This window comes from Leptopilina boulardi, unplaced genomic scaffold, assembly GCF_019393585.1.
Source record: "Leptopilina boulardi isolate dan_hultmark-lab unplaced genomic scaffold, ZJU_Lbou_2.1 LbouV2_341, whole genome shotgun sequence".
NCBI lineage: Eukaryota > Metazoa > Arthropoda > Insecta > Hymenoptera > Figitidae > Leptopilina > Leptopilina boulardi.
In genome coordinates this window covers 403747-426306 of record NW_026137909.1, presented here as the reverse complement: position 1 = coordinate 426306, position 22560 = coordinate 403747, and the positions used below count along the sequence as shown (strand labels likewise).

At 26.0% G+C, this 22560-nt stretch overlaps 1 protein-coding gene across 1 annotated transcript in view; it reads right to left on the bottom strand.

Moving 5' to 3' along the window:
• Positions 1–2984: 2984 nt before the first annotated feature.
• The window catches only part of LOC127285823 (ubiquitin-conjugating enzyme E2 Q2), a 33490-nt gene continuing 13914 nt past the window's right edge, over positions 2985–22560 (bottom strand). The window contains exons 2-6 of the mRNA XM_051312010.1: positions 16240–16584; positions 15807–15966; positions 12051–12202; positions 10142–10439; positions 2985–5527 (exon numbers count right to left, since the gene is read on the bottom strand). Of these exons, the coding sequence (XP_051167967.1) occupies positions 5496–5527; positions 10142–10439; positions 12051–12202; positions 15807–15966; positions 16240–16584 (987 nt within the window). The 3' untranslated portion in view covers positions 2985–5495. The remainder of the gene's footprint in view (positions 5528–10141; positions 10440–12050; positions 12203–15806; positions 15967–16239; positions 16585–22560) is intronic.

Here is a 22560-nt window from a genome sequence, read left to right as displayed (position 1 = left end):
TAACTAACCTGATGCTAAAAAAAATTTCCCTACTCACTATCCTCAAAACAACCCTTAAATGAAATTTTTTTATAGAACTTAATTTCTACTAATCTTAATTTCTTTACGATCCTTTGTTAAAAAAAATAATTTATGATTTCATGAATTTGTTCTTTAATGTTGTTTTCAATTTAAATAAATGATTTTTTTTCACTTGAATTACGCAAGGAATAATTTTTGAAACTATTTTTTTTTTAGAGGAATTTAATGAATTTATTTTTAATTTAATTTTATGAGTAGATACGATTTTAATCCAAATTGATTATTAAATCTAATGATATTAAAAAAAAGATCACATGATCAGATTTGGTTAACAATTTGTCGGAACCTTCGACTTGTTCAAGAATACTGTGAAAATTTGATGAAAATATTTGAAACTTCATATTTTGGTTGGCTGAAACAAAGTTGAAGAGTTATCACAACCAAACATTTGGTTAGCCCAAAAAAATTATTTGGTTGAACATTTTTAAATTCCAACCAAAATTTGGTTACGATAACAAAATAATTTGGTTAACGCAACAAAATAGTTTGGTCTATAAAACCAAATGATCGTTTGTTGTCCTAACCAAAATTTGTTTATGATAATCAAATAATTTAATTCGCTCTTAGCTCGTACCTAAAGAAAACAATTAGTTTAAATCTCTCACAAAGATGGATAGTCCAGTGGTCAGAGCTCCCGTCTTGCAATTTAAAAACAGAGGTTCGATCCCAGGAGATGAGATTTTTCAATATCCACAAATATTTCAATTGGATAAATATAAATTACACGTTAAATTGAAAATGAATAAATAATAAAAAAAATAAAATGAAAAGAAATAATATAGAATAAAATTTTTAATTTTATAAAAAATACTGTTGGTTTGATCAACTAAACATTTTTGTTATGTCAACAAAAAACATTCAACCATATTTTTTGGTTGACTGAAACAAATAGTTTGGTTGCTTAAATTTACAGAATTTAAAATAATTTATCAAATAATTTTAGATAACATTTTTCTTGAAAGTAATTGTATTTTCAAAGATTTACAATTCAGATTTTTGAAATTAATTGAACTTTAAATGATTTTTAATTGAAATTTTTGGCGATGAAGAATTTATTAAAAAATACAGACAATAATTGAATTTTAAAAGTTTTTAATTGATAAATGTTTTCAAATAATTGAATTTTTGAAGAATAATAGGTATAAAAATTATTGAAAATCATTAAATTTTGGAAGAGTTACAGTTGAAATTTTTTAGAAATAATGATTAAATTTGAGAATGTTTTAAATTGTAATTTTTGAAAATAATTGTATTCAAGTGATTTTTAATTGAAATTTTTCCTGTGATTTCTGTTGCTGAAGAATTTGATTAAAAATTAAGGACAAAAATTGAGATTAAAAATTTTTTAATTGCAAAATGCTTCCAGATAATTGAATTTTCGAAAAATATTATAAAAGTCATTAAAAATAATTGAATTTTAAAAGATTTTAAATTGGAAGTTTTGTTAATTTCATTTAATTTTTGTTTAAATTATAAACAATTGTTGAATTTCATAAAATTTTTAATTGAAAAATAATTTAAGATTAATTAATTTGTGAAGAATTTCATTAAAATTATTAAAAATAATTAATTTAGTGAAAAATTTTAATTAAAAATTTGTTAAATAATTGAAATAAAGAAGATCTGAAGAAGATCTACATTGTATACTAAAAAGACGTATTTTGTTTAACAAATCCGATAAATATTTCAAAATTTGTCTGCCATATTGGATGGGCCATTTTGAATTTCAAAATCTAACATCGGATTCATAATCAGCGACCCCGAAAAGTTTCTATAGTTAATCCGATCAATTTGTAAATTTTAAAACTAGAAAAATAAGTTAAGTACATGACGCAAAGGGTTAAAAATTTTGTCAAAAAAATGTAAAAAAAAGTCGAAAAAGGAATTTAAATGTTTAGAAATAGTAAATCCGGAATTAACTACATGTCCGAAATTAATCCTGATTCTTGGAAACAATAGTCAAAGTTGTAATTTAGGAATTAGTCGTCAACAAATTTAAAAAAATGCGCATTCAATTATTTGATTTAATGTAGTTTAAAAAAGAAATTGTCAAGCAAAGAAATTTTTTTCTTAAGATACGTTTTTTGAATTATTCCGTATTTATTGCTGATAAATTTTTTCTGTTTTGTATTCATATTATTGCGGATTGTTTGCTGATTAATTTCATAGATATTCAGAATTATTTAGAACTGATTTAGGATTTCGTATTTTGTTCAGACTAATTTCAAACTAACACGGATCATTTTCTTACTTTTTTCATACAATTATCTGACTAATCCGGTTTAATCCCACAAAAATTAAGGGGAATAGGTCCGAAATTTTTACCAGGCGTAAAAATTCGTTTAAAAAGAAATTCTCTTTAATACTAATTTAAAGAAATAAAAAACAGTTCTATATATTAAAATTGTCAAATGAAATTCTAATTAATGATTTTTATGGAATATTTCATGAGTCTAGTTATTCCTTGCAATTTTTTTTCTCCCCTTTTTAGGAAATTAAAATGAAACAATTTTAGATTTTATATTTTTTAAATTTAAAATTGTTATACAATCATCAAAAAAGAGAAAATTGCAAAGTATAGGTAACAAATTTCAAAATTATTAAAAAAAAGAGATGAATATTTAACACTCTGTGATCGCTAATTTTTAAAATGTGAATTCAAAATTTATGAAAGGGGAATATATGAAGAAAAATATAAAAAATTAACTATTGTATAAAAGTGTTAGTTTTTCAAAAAAAAAAAAATTTTTTTTTTTTGAAAGTGCATTTTATAAATATATCGAATTACACTTGATTTTTTTCATTTGACATAATTTTCGAAAGTTACTTTTCATTGAGTCCTTATTAAATATGTACATAAAACAAAATTTCTCGAAAAGGAACAGCAATAATGAAAAAAGTAATAATATTCATGTTGAGAGTTTATCAATGTAAATATACATACTGAGAAAAAAAAACAATTGAAAAAACTTACTTTACATAACGCAGCTGAGAAATTACAAACTCAAAAAACAAAACATCAGCATTTTTTTTTTTTTCACAAAAATAAAGTTCCTCTGGAGAAAATACTTTAAAGCAGAGAGAAACAGTAGAATGTTCGAATCACATGAGACAAAGTAGTTTTTACTCATCAAAATTATAAATCATTAGAAAAAAAAATAAAATATAAAAAAAAAACATATTTGTCTTTTACTTAACAGATTCTTTTTTTTTAATTAACTTTATTAACGAAAGTTAAAATATCTCATCGCAACAAATTTTAAAAGCGTTTCTCTCCGTTAACTAAAATCACACCTTGTTTTGTATTTTATTTCTCTCGCTTTTTTTTCTTAATAATAATAATAATAATAATAATTTAAACGATATGGTCAAGAAATTTTCTAAAACTAAATAATAAAACATAATTTTTTTCTGCATTTTCAACTTTATAAATACAATTATTATCAATCGTAGTGCAATGTCTAATATTTTTTTTGTACCTCCATTTGGCGCTAAGAAAATTTATTATCCATACGGAAAAAAAAATTTTTTTCTTTTTCTTTTCCGCTCTTACATTAAAATGTAAAACTTACATTCTATATAGAAAAAAATAAATCCAAGATGTGATTTTCAGTGAACGCATTCAATCTTGGAAAGCGATTTTTTAAAATAAAAAGTAATATCGCACTAATACGCTTAACACAGTATTACAAAAATCTAAAAAACTACAAGTTTAAAGGGTGGACACGTATGAGACCTCCATTTTTTTCCTTTTACACACGAATGAGAACGAAGGAATCAAGTAAATGGATCGATAATAGTTTAATATATATGTATATGTATATATTTATACATGTACATATACATATACATTCGCTTCCGAAGAGAAGAGACTGTGCTTTAGCTTATTTTTACAATTTTCGATGCGTGCGTCTCTTCTCCTTTTTAAACTATTGACAATCACACTATTTATTCTTTTTTTTTTTTTTTGTTTATTTAGTCTTATCCACATTTCTTTTCTGAAATTTGTCTTTCGTTTCATTTTCGAATCTTATTTCCTCTCATACTTATATAAACACAAAATTTATACATTCACATCCATTTACTCAGTGACTCAATGCGTTATTTTTTTTTCAACTCGCTAAGAGCCTATTACAAGAAAAAAAAATTTCATTTCTTTCAAAACTCATATGTCAGACAGTTGAAGAAAATTTTATGAGTGCTGCTGTTTATACTAAAAAAAAAAAAATTTTATCCACGTAAATGATAAGGAAAAATTAATTTTTTTTTTTTTTAAATTCAAGACTAGGTATATATAAAGAAAAGGCGAATCACTTTCTTGTCACACACATATACACATCGTATATTGCCTATGTGTACTCTTGCAAGCTTGATATTTTATTTTTTGTTTGTTTTCACAATTAATGAATTCTTTATTCTTCGAGTGAAAATAAAAACAAACGCTCTCTCACAATTGGTAACATTAATATATAAATATTATATAAAAAAAAAAGTAATTATTATTATTATTAACTATTTTCGATTAAACAATATTAATCTAAATTTATTTAATTAAAAAAATAATACATATATTACACTAATTTAGAAAAATATATCTTAATGAAGATAAATCACAAAAAAATAACAATTTTTTATTTAAATTTTCACTCGAATTAACAAATTAAGCATAATTCTCGTGAACTGATTTCAGAAATACTTATCCAATCAGTGAAAATAAATAATTTTACATAAAACACGAATCATTTTTATTTGCGTAATAACAAAGTTTACATCGATATTTTTGTTTTAAACTTTGTTTTCAAAGCAAAAAAAGATCGGAAAAATATCTCAATAATCACAATTGCACAAAAGAATCTTACTTAATAAAACAAAAGACGGAGAAAAATAAAAATAAAAAGCTGCTCAGTAGTATATTGAAAGTGAAAGGTCTATGATTTTTTTTTTTTTTTTTTTGTTTGTTTGATACTGTAAAAAAAGAAAATGCAACCATTTTTCAGTCGTCGATTGTTACAAACCTTTTACTTTTACGCTAATATAGAACTATAAAACTATCCGTCTGATCCCCTGGAAACGAAATTATTCAGCAAAAAAATTCTTAACAACTCCTTATTTTAAAAAAGAGTCATATTTCGAGAGTAACCAATCTGGTTTATCATTGATTTTTTTTTCTAAAAAAAACGGGTAAAATCCTTGTGGGGAAGCACGATAAAATTATTTTCTTCTTGTTTCCTTTTTTTTTTTTTATATGCGTAATTGCGTCCATCACACACATTTTACCTACAATAATGTGTCTGCGTATCAAATTTTTGTAATGTTAAAATTATTATTATTTTTTTTTATGGGCACACACCGAATCAATTCTATTGCAACCGCGCGTCCTTTCGTCGACCATCATCAATTTTTTTAAAGTTTTATTAGCCATCTTCCTTGGGTGGTGTGAACCATCCTGAAAAAAAGGAAATTCATTACATTAATGATTTATTTTTGTCAAAATATTTCAGGAAAAATTCTATACTCTCATATGAGTCAAACCCCGTTAATCTTAAGTAAACATTTTCTATATTTTTGGAAAAATAGAAGCAATTGTAAAAATCTGTTACTCACAATGAATGAAAAAAACACTTTAAACCGTTTTTTTTGCAAAATAAAGTAATTATGCCCTGCATTTTACCCATTTTTCATACGTTTTTGTCCTTTTTTTAAAAAAAAGGTATAACTTTTTTGTTTTAATCGCTATTAAAAAATGTAAGAGGAGAAAAGTGTTTATTTTTAGTCGTGTTTTTTGAAAAAAAATTGAAAATTTTTTTTTTTGAAAAATGCGAATTTTTGAAACTTTTAAAAACCAAAAATTTGAATAATTTTGTTGTTTTTTGACGAAATTATCTGGCCAACGAACTCAGGCGACATTTTGGTACACTTAAAGTGTATACCAAATTTGAAGTCGATTCATTAAAATTTATTCGAGTTATTGTCGGACCAAATTTTGTCTACAGACATACATCAGAAAGCCTCTAAACGTCGAGATTTACTGGAATTAGAGAAGGCTCAAAATCGCCCAAATGTAATACCTTCTCATTATGATGAGAATGTGATAATAACTCAAATTTCGTTTCCTAGAAATTATTGGCAATTTTTTTAATAGTCAATTAATATCAACTCTTTTAAATAAACTTAATTGTGAAAAAAAGTTTTCAACAATTTTTAATTTTTAATAACAATTTTATATAATCATTAACTAACAAAAAAATTGCCAATAATTTCTAGCAAACGAAATTTGATATTTCAAAAAAAATCATGGATTTTTCCAATAAAAAAGAAGAAAATTTTATTTAAATGGCTTCAGATTTATACATTACCTATTTTTACGTGTAGATTATAGGAAAAATTTAACAAACATTGATAGAAAGTTGTTTTAATTGAGTTTATTTTTCTTAAATAAAAATTTTTGAAAAAATTTGACTTTTCCCTCAAGTTAAAGTACGGAACCCTCGGTTTCAATGCGAGAGTAACTCGCACTTTTCCGATTTTTTTGGTTCTTGTGAGCTAGAGATTTTCATTATTACTTTTATTTTTTCAAAAATCTACAAAATTTTTACTCACGTTTGACGTGGTTTAACTCATATAATTCTTTTTCCACGGTGCGCCAGAAGGAGGTTTAAATAATAATGAATTGGCACTTAAAAATTCTTTTTGATTATGGTTCTAAGATGAATAAAAAACTTTTCTCAATAGGTTTTAAAATCAGCTTACGTGCCCAATTTAAAACAAATTGAGTTTTAAATATTTAAAAATAGTGTTTTATGAGGAACCAGAATTTATTTAATGTATACTTTTATGCGTATAGATAATAGTTGTTTTAGATTTGGGTTCATATAAACTTATTAACAATGAAGTTATTTTCTTGTTTCGTTTTTATATTTATGCATTAAGAGTGTCGAACGGTATCTGAAATTCTTTGGCAAGAAGAGAGCTTTAATTATCGCTCTGAACGTGAAATAGTATTGATTTTAAAATACTTTTTTCTCGAAACACGAACACTTTTAACAAAATCAGCCAAAATCCTCATCTTATAAATTTCCTAAATCCAAAAGACTGTACGAATCCATAGAAAAACATGGTTGCAAAACAAAAAGTAGAAAAGTAATCTAATAACAGCTGCGACTTTGTGCGCCCTGCATGCTGCTGCCATCTGACGGCGGCAGGAGGTAATGAACCCCTCATTATATTACTTTTCGTTTTGCAATCGTGTTTTTGAATGGATTCGTATAATCTTTAGGATTTAGGAAATTTATATAAGATAAGGATCTCTAGCTGCTTTTGTAAAAAGTGTCCGTCTTTCGAGAAGAAAGTATTTTAAAATCAATGTTTATCATTTTCACGTTTAGTGCCGTTTTTATAGAGCGATAATTAAAGGCCTCTTCTTGCCAAAAAATTTGAGAGACCATTCGACTCTCTTAAATAATTTTTGTCACTCTTAAAATCGTTCTTTTAACATTATAATTTAATTTTTTTAAATTGTACACAAATACTACAGCAATATAATTATTTATATGTAAAATTGAAAATAAGTAATTATTTTATCATTTATTACAGTATTTATTAGATTAAATAAATTCTGATTCCCCATAAAACACTGTTTTTATATAAAAACTCAATTTTATTTAAATCGGGCACGTAAACTGATTTTAAAAACTATTGAGAAATGTTTGTTATTCATCTAAGAATCACAATCAAAAAGAATTTTTAAGTGCCAATTCATTTTTATGATGTAAACCAGAGTATTATACCCATCGACAGTTTTATTAAATAAAAGTTTTATTTAAAAATTTTTAATTAGGGTAAGTGATACAGTACGACGCAGAGCACGAATCCGTAAAGAGAAAATTTGAATGTTATTCTGTAGAAGATTATTTTTGAAGAATAATAATTTAAGGGGGATTACTCATAAGAAGTGTGCAAAATATGTAAACATTCAACATTTTTTTCTCGCTTAGTTAATTATAAAATTTAAAAAGACTATTTGCGTATTGAAAAGTATAATTTGTAGTATTAAAAACAATTCAATTTTTTTTTGTTTTTGTATTGTGTTCGGCTGTAGAGGGCGTCATACACTGTAAAAAGAAGGTACTAAAACAGTACCGATTTTAGGTATCAAAATAGAACCAAATAACAATTTAGTACCTAAAGTTGGTATTAAATTAATACCTTTCGTTTTACAGTGTACTTGGCGCTTCGATTTTGAGCCGCTCTGCGGTTGCAGACCTAGCGCACTCCCCAGTGATTTAAAACCAAAAATCAAAAAATAATCTTAAAGTTAAGGTACTAATGTAGTGGTTATACGAAAAATTACCTTAATAAATCAAAATTTAAAAAATGGCACTACTTTAAACAAAAAAGTTAAAAAAATGACCTTCCTTTCCGACATTTTATTATTTAAAAACATATTAAAATTTTTTTTGTAATTTTTAGGTATAACAACTGAAGAACATATTTTAAAAGTCTATGCAAAAAAACATTAAGTCACAATATCCATCCGTTTATTTACAATCCCTGCAACCGATTTAAAAAACAACATTTTGAGAAAAACGCAGTTAAAGTATAAGTACACTTTTTTGGCTTTAGCATTAAATCCTTCATATCTTTAAACGAAATCAATATGTTTAAGTCAACTTTGGTGCGTTTTCTTCCGGAAGTATAGGACTATTAAATTATGTAGACTACATCGTAATCAGCGACCCCGAAAACGATAAGATACTAAATTTCATAAAAATGCAGTAACATTTTTTTCATAACATATGTACATAAATTGTACCATAACTTTTAATAGGAGCTAAATTTCGTCATAACATTTTTGATGTGTACTAGAGACATTAAGAATTGTAAAAAAGCAAAAAAAAAAAAAAATCGAAAATTTTTTTTTCTCATGAGTAATCCTTTTTAAGGGTATGTGGGAACCTCCCACGTGACCTAGTATGGGAAAATGTGTTTTGGTAGTATACATCTTATTCTAAAATGAGAAAATATTTCTGTCTAAAATTTTGAGGGATGATAGTTTTGGGTTCAAGGAATCTCGCTGTTCTCCGAAAAATACATAATTTTGCGTTAAATTATTAAAAAATAAAGTTTAAAAAGTGGCATTTTTAAACGAAAATGAAAAAAAAAAAATGGCGGCGCATACACAGACGTTGCGTGAGTGTGTCTGTGCTCCAGGGAACAGCGCCAATTCGAGCGAGTGGTCACTGAATGTATTATGATAAAACACATTATTTTACTATTTATTGCTTTATTTTTATTATTTTTGCGTTATGTTATAGTAAATGTGAAGAATAGCGAGATTCCTTGTACCGAACAAAATCATTGCTCCATAATTTTAACCAGAAATCATTTTTTATTTCAGAGAAAGTTTCAAATCACAAAAAAAACGTCCTTTGCAGAATTTTTATTTAAACGAAAATTAATTAGCTAGAATTTTAATTTGTTTAAGGACGTTTATCCACGGAAATGCAGACCTCCAGAAAAAAATAATTAATTAACATTTAAATAATTAAAATAATATTATTAATTGTACTTTTTGAAAGAAGAAATATCAATTTTCAAGAAAAAAGTTTAAATTCTGTAGAAGCGATGTGACTGAAAATTTTTATCCTATGCAAATTGTATAAACAAATAAATTTTTTAAGTTTTAAATTTTTTTCTTGAAAATTGATATTTCTTTCTATAATTTATCTTTAAATTTTATTTTTAACCCTCGGAGCATATACAGGGTCTGTGTGGTCCTATTCGTGTGATCGTGCTTTTCTACATATTTAAATTGAAAATAGAGAGCAATCAATTTTTAACTAAAACAAATTTTATTTAAGGGTCGTTTTAGGGATTGTTAACTGGAACTAAATTTATTTATTTAATAATGTACACGGGAATGTATATTCCATGTAAGTCACAAAAAAAAAAATATTAGTACCCTACAGGCTAGTGTTGTCAGTTGATTGGAAAAATGGTTTATAAAATAACTGTAATTTTTGAAATTGATAAATAAAGAAAGTATGAAAAACATAATTACCATTCTTTTCATGTATTTGAACGAGGGATTTGAAGGACTGCTGTGCTCGAGCAAGACTATATTGTCCTTGTCCTCCACAGACTTTTCCGCTGCCTGTAGTACCAGGGAATTGGATTCGAGCTTTGCCCTTGACTAATGTTGCGGATATTTGCATGATCAGGGCTTCAACCGTATAAGCCGAACTCCAGCCCTGCTTTGTTAACAGCTCCATGCATATGGCGCCGCCAAGTAAGACATATCCGCCAGAAATAATGGGATGCACTACTCGTACAAATGGAGGCTCAAAAGGATACGTTTCCTTTAAATTAAAGTATTATAATATTATTATCATTCATGTGTAATACATTAATATTTTAAATGATATAATAGGAAAGAAAATTATTTCGTTAAAATTCACTACAAGATTTTTTAGAAAACAATATAGTACCGTCACCACAGTGGGGCAGAAGCCTAAAAACATGCCGAAAACCTCAAAACATTCCTCGATTTACACAAAACTTGCTAACTATACGTTTTTGGGGGCAATGATTACGAATTTGAAGTCAGTTTTTAAAAATTCAAAATGGCGGATCCAATATGGCGGTTTAATTTTTTAAAAAATCAATGGATTTAAAAAAATGAGTATTAGGGGGTTTTTTAGGTAGCTGATTACGAATTTGAATTTCACTTCTAGTGACACCATAACCCAAAAATTTGTTATTATTTTATAAAGACGCCTGATTAATCAAAATCGTGGGAGACATTTTCGAATATTTTATTTTAAAAAAGAACCAATTTCGTTAAATAACTATTATTAATGTAATAATAAATAAAATAAATAATTTTATTTCGACTAATTAGTTTTGCAATTTTTTAATTAAACTCACTGGAAGACGGAAGAGTAATTGTGATTTTTAAATAAATATTTCATATCTACGATTTATTTTTCAAAATACATTGAACGTTATATCCGAAGAATATAAACTTATTCTGCAGGCGTAGGTGTTTTAGAATTTAATTGCGCATCTTGCAAATTTTTGCAAGCTTCCATCGGTGTTACTGTAGAATGGTTGACTTTTTACAATTTTTGGCCATTTTGAATTTTAATAAATCTGACTTCAAATTTATAATCAACGACCAAAAAACTTTTTTAGTATAAATAACTGTAATATTAGTTGAATAGAATAGAATAGATAATGAATAGAAAATCCAATAGAGGGTTATGTAATTTAATTGGAGTAATTGAATAAAAATAAATTTAATTCACAAAGGGGCGAATTCGGGCAAGTTTTGTTTGTGCGATTAGTTTCAGGGATGTTTAATAATTAATTAAAAAAATAATTAAGCCAGATTTTGCCGATTCATAACTTTTAAAATTATTTTTAAAAAGTTTATACTTGATTTTTTAAACATTTTCATGTATTTCTTAGTTAAATAGTTTTTTTTTAATTATTGATATTATTAATTATAAATTATGCAAATGTATTCCAGTATTCTCCATGAGACGACTCCAATTTAGAAAATAAAAAAATAATAAAATTTGAGCTTTATATAGTATTTTTATGAGCGCGATGTATTTTTCATTCTAATTTGCTAGTTTTTACAAATGCGGGAGCTAAATTTCAACAAACTGTAGAAGGATATGATTTTTTTTGCAGATCTCTATAAAATGTGTTTTTTTTAACTCAGAAAAGGTCAGAGAATAATGCTATGAACATCAAATACTTTTAAAAATTAATTTAATTTTTGAGTTTTCGGCACGTTTTCAGGGTTCTGTCCCACTGTGCGTCAACAGGGGTAATTATGAAACATCAGAGGTAAATATGGAAAGTTCAATTTTTTTTATGTAAAATTTATACATAGTCCAGTCAAGTTAGCATTTTTAGATAAATTGATTTATATTTTATAAATAGGTGATTAAGAAATTTACCTTAAAAAGCATGTTGAGTAAAATACTGTCTTTTCCTTCTTTTTCTTTAAGAAGTACGAGATCGTTGTGCAGGGGCGAATCAGGATCCACACACATTAGTTTAATATTCCATTCATAGAGACTGTCATTAACAAGTTCTATGCTGTACATGCCTAAAAATTGATAAATTTATGTAATTATTTATTATTATTATTATTATTATTATTATTACTATTATTGTTATTATTTATATTATTCTCTAAAAAATTTTAATTAATTATTTTTAAAAAATGGTATTCCTCAGATTTAAACAAATCTTGTCTGATAAAATTAATAAATTTTTTATATTTTTTGCTAGTCATTTCCTCGAAATTTTATTGAAATAAAGTAAATTGTATCAAATAGAATATGTTTCAAGTTACATGTAACGAGTTTAATCAAACAAAAATATTAATAATTGTGGAAACTATGTTCCAACTATCTCAAAACACCTCCTACTTCTTAGACACTTACAGTAAGAAAGATTTCTCCAAAACCACTGTATCGATCGACCTGGAACTTTTAGGCTTTATTTATAGTTACAATAGCTCATTAGCGAACGACAAAATTTCAAATTGAACCACATTTTTTTTTTTTTTTTTGTCAAAAGATCAAATTTTAAATACCTTAAAAGTCGGGAATTTTTCAGAAAAACGTTGCCATTAATTTTTTTTTTTAAACCCTTAGTTCAAATAAAATTGATTGATACAGTAGTTTTGAAGAAATATTTCTTATCGCAAGCGTCTAAGAAAAAGAATCTTTAAGAATTTAATAAAATAACACTTCGTGCTAGTAAAAATTCGGAAAACTGAAGATTCGGTGAAAAGAAAATTTAAAAATTTGAATCACTTAAAATTCTGCTGAATAAGAAGTTTGCTAAATTTAAATTTATAAAAAAAATTTTATTTAAAAAAATACGGCACCCTGGAAACAATTTTAATTTTCAAATTTTTTGTTTATAAAATTTGAAAGAAAATTAATGTAATTGGATGTCAGAAGTATAATTCAACTTCAGTAATTTTTTTTTCATCAATAATTGAATTCCGTTTTAAAAAAATATGAATAATTTTTTAATTGTTATTACACTATTAAAATTATGAATTAAAACTATTAAAAAATTATGCCTGGTTTTTTGAAAACGGAATTCAAATATTTATCATAAAAAAATGACTAAAGTTTTGAAATATTCTTCTGGCATCCAATTTCATTAATTTTTTAATTAATATTAAGAAAATTCTTCAAAACAAAACATTTTGATGTGTCACAATAAATAAGAAGTTTTGCAGTAAAACACATTTTAGTTAATTTTATTTATTTGGAGAATGCAAAAATATTCCTCCCCATGAATTTCTTGAAATTTCTACGGTTTCGAAATTAATAATCTCGATTTTTTATGTTATTGAATTTTATAAAGTAGAAGTTATATTGAATTGAATTTTCATTTAATATAATTTCAATTTTTATAGATATAATATAATATACACTACAGTCGGAAATTGTGCGATCTTTGTTTTTTCGATGACTATAAAACGGTTTAAATCTTCAAAAATATTAAAACTAACATTTTTTCCTTTTTATTTTCTAAAAGCAAATAAAATTCTGAATGAAATAAGACCTCGACAAAAAGAATATGTTAATTTTTCAATTAGCTATTTATGAAAAACCCAATTTTTAATGTTTTTATTATTTTTTTCTATTTCTCTGACAAAAATTAATATTTTTTAATGTTCTTGGGCTCTTTGGAATTGTATTTTGTTATACAATTCAAATTAATGAAAACAATACAAGTCCACATTCTTCCCTAGCTTATGCAAACCGTGAAAGTTGACTCAAAAAAAGTCAAAAAATTGTGATCAATATTTAAATAACAAAAAATGAAAAATAAAATGTGTAAATCTTAAATTTACTTACATAAATTAAAGAAGTTTAAGATGATCTATTTACTTAATTTTTAAACATGATATTTTGTTGTAAACATAAATTTTAGTTTTTTGAATTTTTTTCAGCCAACTTTCACGGTTTGCATACGCTAGGGAAGAATTTGAACATAAATTGTTTTAAATATTTCTAATTTAATAACAAAATACCATTCCAATGATCCCAAGAATGTTAAAAAATATTAACTTTTGACAGAGAAGTAAAAAAAAAGTAAAAACATTAAAAACTGTGTTTTTCTTAGATAAAAAAGGAAAAATTTTAGTTTTAATATTTTTGAAGATTTAAACCTTTTTATAGTCATCGAAAAAGCAAAGGTAGCACAATTTCTGACGGTAGTGTAATATAATTTCGTTTAAAAAAATGGAACTATTTAAAAATAAATGTTTAAAAAATAATATTAAAAAAATTTGACTTAAAAAAAAACATGATTTTTATCAGCTCTGAAAACAGTGTAATACAACAAAATATAATCAAAAAACGCACTCTCAAATTTTTGAAAACACATTGTTATAAAATCGATAAAATTGTTAAATAAAAAATGGTTGAATAAAATACAATTTATTTATTTTTTTCGTGTGAAAATTTTAACTAAGAAATTATATGGGTTATTAATGCGCCCCACTTAAAATAAAGCATGCAGTAATTTTATTAAAAAATCTATAAAATTGTATAGAAATTTTTCGACTCCTGTAAAAGTGAAACATTACCAATAAAGAAATATGGGGGAGAGTGGGGCAAAGCCGCTAATGTAACATTTATTTGTAAATATTTTCGTTATTACACCATCAATTTACGTGATTTTTTTTCTAATTAATTTAAAACTAATTAACAACAAATTTCAATAATAATTACTTAATTTATTATAAGCATGATTATTTAATTTAATTATTTTCAAGAAGATGCAAAAAACGGCTTTGCCCCGTATGGCGGAGCAGCGACGTTTTTGCTTATATTTTTTAAAGGAAAAAAATTATAGCCGTTTAAACTGTACGAACTTACAATAAATGGCCGAATATCTTTAAAACATAAGTAAGTTCAAGACAAAAGTTGTTCCAAACAGAAAGATCTACATCTTGGAAACCAAAAAATTGGTTTCCAAGATGTAGATCTTTTTGTTTGGAACAACTTTTGTCTTGAACATTTTTTACGAAAATTCGTACTTTTCGAGATATTTGCAAGTTTCCATACTATATAATGGACGTGAAAACTAAGATGCGGGCGTCCCGTTAAGACAAGTTATTCTTAACATCATAGGCAACAAGTTGAAAATAAATTTTTGAAATCGAAGAGGTAGTTTTTTCAAAAAATGAATTCAAAAATTTTTTTTGACTTTTTTCCGGGCAAAGAAAATTTTTTTTTTCATTAACTATTTTTTTCTTAAAATAGCATCTTTTTGTGAGAAATTTGAAAAAAATTGATCTCATTTGGATAACAAGAAAAAAAGTTACATGGTTTTTTTAAAAAAAAATGACAAATTTTTAATTAGAGATATCTCAAAAAATTTTGAAAAATTGTTTGTGGACTTTCAGTCTGTACAAATAAAGGTACATATTCACAAGGTTTCAATAAAAATGCTCCAATCATCAAAAATTCTTGTGATCACATCCCATGGAATTGTTCCATATTAACAATAAACTGTAAACGAAAATTGTAATAGATTAGAAAGAAGGAAAATATTTTGAAAAACGCCTTTGCCCCACATAGCGGCTTTGCTCCGATCCCTCCTAATGAAACCCATAAAATTATGGAAATTTTTGCATATAACCTCAATAAATGATAGTAAAACAAAAAATAAAGTACCTTTTTTAAAGCTATCACTTCGATAGATATCGCGCAATTCTTTCATAAGTCTATCTGTAGCTTGAACGCTTCCAGAAACGGAACCCTTTAAGTAATCTTGTCTCTGATTTTGTCTCAACCTTTCTAAAGTTGCTAGGTGTTCCAGCGCCATTTCTTCTCCCTTTTTTAAAAAAAAAGAGAAAGAAGCGTTATAACTATTAATAAATATTTTTGACATGATTATAAATACGTAAATTATAAACTTAAAATATCAATGTAGAGTTATTCCACTATATTTTAACTAAAGTCGTTGCCGACTAATTTTAAAAATTATAATACTTTGGAGAAAAGTGCACCTTTTATAGAAGGAAAATTTAACTTATTATATTTTGAAACTTTTGAGGAAAAAAAATCTTAAAAAACATTTAATTTATGGTAAAAAAACAGATCATACTTTGCTTTTAGCGTTGGTTTCGCCTTCATCCATATCGAGGTGAAGGTCTTCCTCGGCTTCGCTTTCTTCGTCATCATCGAGGTCCTCTGTGTCTTCAGCCTCCATCCTCTGTGGCACTGACGCTGTTGCTCCCAAACGAAGAGGATCCAAAGCTGTTCTGAGTCGTTCGACGTCTGGAGGTTCTGGTAGGGAATGTAGGCGGCACAACTCCTTCAAGAGTATTCCTACCTGGTTAATCACGTGATTGTCACGTCCAGTTGTGTTACTTAAAATCTGAACTGCATTCGTCACGCTTGTCTCCTCGGATTCGGCAAACCAAACTGGTGGAGTTGAGGGATACGTTTCCTTTAAAACAATTCAATTTATTAATTTTACAATATAGAAATAAATAAAAAAAAATAACTAATAAGAGAAATACAATACAGGCCTCGGATCGACTTTAGACACAAAAAAAGTCGATTTATATTCCGAAAAAGTCGATTTTTTTTATTTTAACAAAATTTAATTGATTAATAAATACTTTACTTTAAATAACTAACATTATTAGATATTAAATTCATTTTATTAATTCTGTAATGAGAATAATTCTATAATGAATATTATCAAGAAGATTTATTTGGAATATTTCAAAATTAAACTAATTGTAAAACAAATATTCAAAATTTTATTTAAGTAAGACAAATTTCTAAAAAAAATTCTTAAAATTATATTTTTATATTTTCTTGAAGTCTGATTTAAGCAATTTGTACAAATTAAAAATTTTGTCATAGTTTTTTAGTTTTGATGGTCAAAAAATTTTCAGGCAATACTTACTTACTAAGTTTTACAAATTTTTAAATAAAATTTTTTTTTTAAATAATAATTTTGGAAGAGTTAAAGTTGAAATTTTTAGAAATAATTGAATTTCAAAAGATTTTCTTGATTTTCAGACAATAAGTAAGCCGCCAGATCAAAGAAGTGCACATAACCGACAGCTTAATTAAATTTTACAGAACTAAAAATAAATTATTAAATAATTTTAGATAACATTTTTTATTGAATTTTCAAAGATTTACAATTTAGAATTTTGAAATTAATTGAACTTCAAGTGATTTTGAATTAAAAATTTTTGGTAATTTTATTTGCTAATTTTTTTAAAAATTATAAACAATTATTCATAAAAATTTTAATTGAAAAATAGTTTAAGATAATTGTATTTGTGAAGAATTTTTTTCAAATTATTAAAAATAATTAATTTAGTGAAGAATTTTAGTTAAAAAATTGAAATAAAGAAGATCTAAAGAAGATCTTCATTGTATACTAAAAAAAACGTATTTTGTTTAAAAATTTAAAAAAAAATGTAAAAAAAGTCGAAAAAGTCGCATTTTATTAAAATAAGTCGAAAAAACTTGTATTTTTTAAAAAAAAGTCGGTAAAAGTCGAGAAAGTCGTATAATCCGAGGCCTGAATAGATAGAACATTTTTTTATACAAACATTAATTTTTCTAAATATCCTTTGAAAAAATTTCTTATTAAATGAATGTTTATTAAACAGAATTTGTAGGTCATTAAATTACTATTTACTAGCAAAATTTTATTTTAAATAATTTCTCTTTACCCAACTGTTTAATTAACAGAATTCTGATTAAAACTCAATTTTAATTTATATCGAGAATTCTTATTTTACATAAAAAGCAGAATTTTAATGTAATCGAAATTGTAAATAATGATCAAACAAATAAATAACAGAGAAAGATTTCCAGTGAATTTTAAAATTTACTAATCAGAAATTAAAGCAAATTGTAATTCTGTAAATTCTATAAAATTACAATTCGTTAAACTAAAAATTTTTTCTTTCATATATTTTATAATAATTAAACTTTTTAATAATTTGAATAAATAATAATAACCTTTATGCCAAGAATTTTTTAAAAATTAAATAATAATTCTGTAATATAGAAATTCGGTTAAATAGAATTTTAGTAATATAATAATTTAAAGAAATAAAAATTCGGATAAAAGTAAATTCTAGAAAATGAAATTCTGTGAAATAAACATTTTTTTAAATTAATTTTAAAGCATATTTATACGTCTTGTAAATATTTATATTTTTAATAAAATTTCCAATTAAACGAAAAATTTATGGTTAATTTCCAGTTTTCTCTATTAGTAAATATCATAAATATTCATGCAGCCTCTAAATATTATGGGTTATAAAATTTTTTTTTAAATAATATATAATATAAGCAAGAATGTAAGAATAGAATTATAAAAGAAAATTTCGCGAGTGAACAACTTATGAAAGCTGGTTCATCATTCGTAATAAAAAAAGAAGTAGACCTTCAACAGAGTTTATCATTGAGGGAAAACTACAGGAGGACAAGGGCTTTCAAAATGCAATTGTCAAGCGCTTGCTCGACAATGCAATACAAACAGATGTGCCTGAAAAAAACTTCTCTCTCTGCAATATCAGGTGACATAATTGTCTCTGTTGTATACTAATAAAAAATAAATTCATTTATCGCAATTTTGTTTTTAATTTTTTTTAATGTCTTTCTCGTAGTGCTCTGATTGAAAATAACAATATCAATAATATCAATCAACAATAACACAAGCCTGCAAAAAAAAAAAATTCCGTTGTGTCAGAGATCAAGAAGTCATTTACGTAGTTTTTGATGCGCTGAATCCAAATCTGCCAACGAAAACCTCCCATCACGCAAGGATTTTGAGAAAAGTGGGGGGTAAAAGTCACAAAAATCACGTTTTTGGCAGTTTTTGCAAATTTCTACCGGGTAAATCTGACGTGCTACATACTTGTCATAGGAGTCAAATTAAAGCTTGAATCCTGTATTTATATACAAGGATATAAGGATTTATAAGGAAATCTTTAAGAAAGTCAGTTTAGGAAATCAGTGCCAAAAACTTCGAGTGCCCCTTAGTTCTCAACAAAGTGAATTAGCAAATACGTATATGTATATCTCCAAAAATGAAGTTACATAATTTAACGTTTAAAGGAAAAAAATGGAGTGTAAACAGACATAAAAAACATTCAAATGTGATTTAAACGATAAAATAATATGTATAGGGGAATAGTGTCAGGGTTGGACACTTGTCAGGGTTGAACAGTTGGCTTATTTTAAATAAGAACACTAGCGCCACCTGTGCGCATACGTGACGAATCTTCTAGTAGTGTAACCTAACTTTTTGTGGCGTTACATTTTTGGAGAATCAAAAGTAGCGTCTCCTGTGACTTCGGTGCAATCGAAGAGACAAAAAAAGTTTTGTTTGACTTGTGAATAAACCTAAAAAATGTGTAAAAAAAGCAAGAATTCGTCAAGGTAAGCTTATTGAATGTATTGTGGGGTACATAATTTAAGAAGAAAAAAAGTGAAAAATCGAATCGCGACACATGTCTGGTTATGGTTAGCAAAATTCGAAAATGATGCTTCTAGTTAGGGTTGGACACTTTATACATTTAGGGTTGGACACCCATATTAATTATGAATTTGACACAATTTATTAATAAATATACAAATAAATTTTAGTTTATTGATATTTCAGTGCAAAATTGTGCCAAAGATATTAGAAAAATAATACTTAAATTGTATAAATTTTGTTCATCATTTCAATGAGTTATTTGGAACAATAAAGCGTTATTTTTTGTAATTTGAGTTCATTCCTTTTTTAAACCCATGAAGCTTTACAATTTGTAAACAATAAGTTAAGATAAACATGAAAAAATAAATATAAAAAACATTACAAATATTATTTTACGTTTTTACCAATAATGCGTTTCGATTTTCAAAAAGTGTCCAACCCTGACTGAAAAGTCCAACCCTGACTAGATTTTTTTTTTAAATGTTTATAACTTTATTAATTTTGGACCAATCAATTTACTGTCCACAGCAAAAGTCTTCCTCTTTTGTAGATCTTTTCACCCATATACTACAATTGACTGAATTTATCTAAACAAAATATTTATAAACAAAAAACCAAAACTCTGTCTAACCCTGACACTATTCCCCTAATTTATAGGGGAAAATAATTTTAAAATAAAAAACATTTTTTTCCCCAAACAAAAAACACATAAAAGTAACCACATTCATTCATGAACTACAAGATTTACTGGAAGGACGCATAAGGGAAAGGGAATTTTCAAGAATAACTGAGAGACAAAACATTAATCGACAAAAAAACAGAACCAAATGAACATAACGAAGAGTTCTGGCAAAGAAAAATTTAAAAAAATAGTAAATAAGGAAACACTTACTTCCGAATTCTAAAAAAATACAAAAAATAAATATATATTTATCCGAAAAAAGAAATGAATGTTCAGTTGATGAAATATTTTTAAAAAGTAAAAATTCAAATACAGGCATCCCCCGCAACCTGACTATTTTTCAGAATTTTTCCCCCTTCTCAAACTCGCAACCTGACCAGCTTCCCCCACCATTAGATACCAGTGATTTCAGGGCTGTACACTTTGACTATACATAGATCATGGGGAATAATATTCTCTATAACATTATTATGAATATAACAATTTATTTCGTTGCGTTGTAATATAGTAGTTACATTGTAATTCATATATAACACTGGGTAACAAAAAAATGGTCATGTTGTGTTTATTTCAAAATTCCTGTGTTTATTGAATATTTGGGTGTCAATGAACAAGGAACTACAAAAAAATTTTTTTTTAATTTGTTCAGTTCCCTGAAAATGGGGATTAAAGTGTCAAAAAATGGTTTTTTTTGGCATTTTTTGAAGTAATATAAAAGGAAAACGTGAGGACATAGAAAACTTTAATAGGTCTCAAAAGAAAGCTTAAGCCTTCAACTTTAAGACCCAAAACTGAAATGTCATGTATCATTGAATTTATAGTTCAAATCTTTGGAAATGTATGCTTGGTATAAAGCGATTCTCCATAATCATATTTGCTTGAAACTCGTCACTTAGAAGTTTTTTGGTTTGCTGATTGCAAATTTGAGGTTAGGTTTTAAAAATTCAAAATGGTGGATCCAATATGGCTGACGAAGTTTTTAAAAACTGTTTAAATTCTCTTGAGTCTTGTTACTCGGGGGTTTTTGGGGTCACTGATTACGAATTTAAAGTCAGATTTCCGAAATTCAAAATGACACGGGTTACTTGCTACATTTCGAACTTTTCAAAAAAATTTCGATGAATTTGTCGAAAGACTTTCGAGAGCTATTTTAATTCTAGCAATATAATATGCGAAGATGATAAAATTCCACTATAATTGATCCGCCATTTTGAATTTCGGAAATCTGACTTTAAATTCGTAATCAGTGACCCCAAAAACCCCCGAGTAACAAGACTCAAGAGAATTTAAACAGTTTTTAAAAACTTCGTCAGCCATATTGGATCCACCATTTTGAATTTTTAAAACCTAACCTCAAATTTGCAATCAGCAAACCAAAAAACTTCTAAGTGACGAGTTTCAAGCAAATATGATTATGGAGAATCGCTTTATACCAAGCATACATTTCCAAAGATTTGAACTATAAATTCAATGATACATGACATTTCAGTTTTGGGTCTTAAAGTTGAAGGCTTAAGCTTTCTTTTGAGACCTATTAAAGTTTTCTATGTCCTCACGTTTTCCTTTTATATTACTTCAAAAAATGCCAAAAAAAACCATTTTTTGACACTTTAATCCCCATTTTCAGGGAACTGAACAAATTAAAAAAATTTTTTTTCGTAGTTTCTTGTTCATTGCCACCCAAATATTCAATAAACACAGGAATTTTGAAATAAACACAACATGACCATTTTTTTGTTACCCAGTGTAATTAATCATAACAATGTTAATGAATATTCATTATATCAGATTGATAAAAAATTAAAACAAAATAGCCAATTAAAACAATATCTACATTCTCAAAATGCAAATACATGAACAAATAATTGTAATGTTCAGAAAATGTACAATTACATTTTTTTTGTTATTCGAAATATTGATAAAATCATATTTCAATTCTATCGTACAGAAATATATAATATAGTGTATTGTTAATGAATATGCATTGCTCATCGATATGGGTTATCAAATTCCTTAAAATGTAGGTAAAATTTTTTTTAGGATCTAGGCACAACACACAACACTGTTTGTCAACTAAGTAAAAATTCATTTTTTCTCAGTAAGAAATATTATTTGCTTTTGCTACACAAATGAATAAAAATAATATCAAAAACTACAATTCCCCCCGAAATATACAGCACTGTTCGCGCACGAGAACTAACACTCTTATTAGTCAGGTTGCGAGAATACGAAATGGTCAAGTTGCGAATTATGCAGGTTGCGGGGATTGCCTGTATAATTAT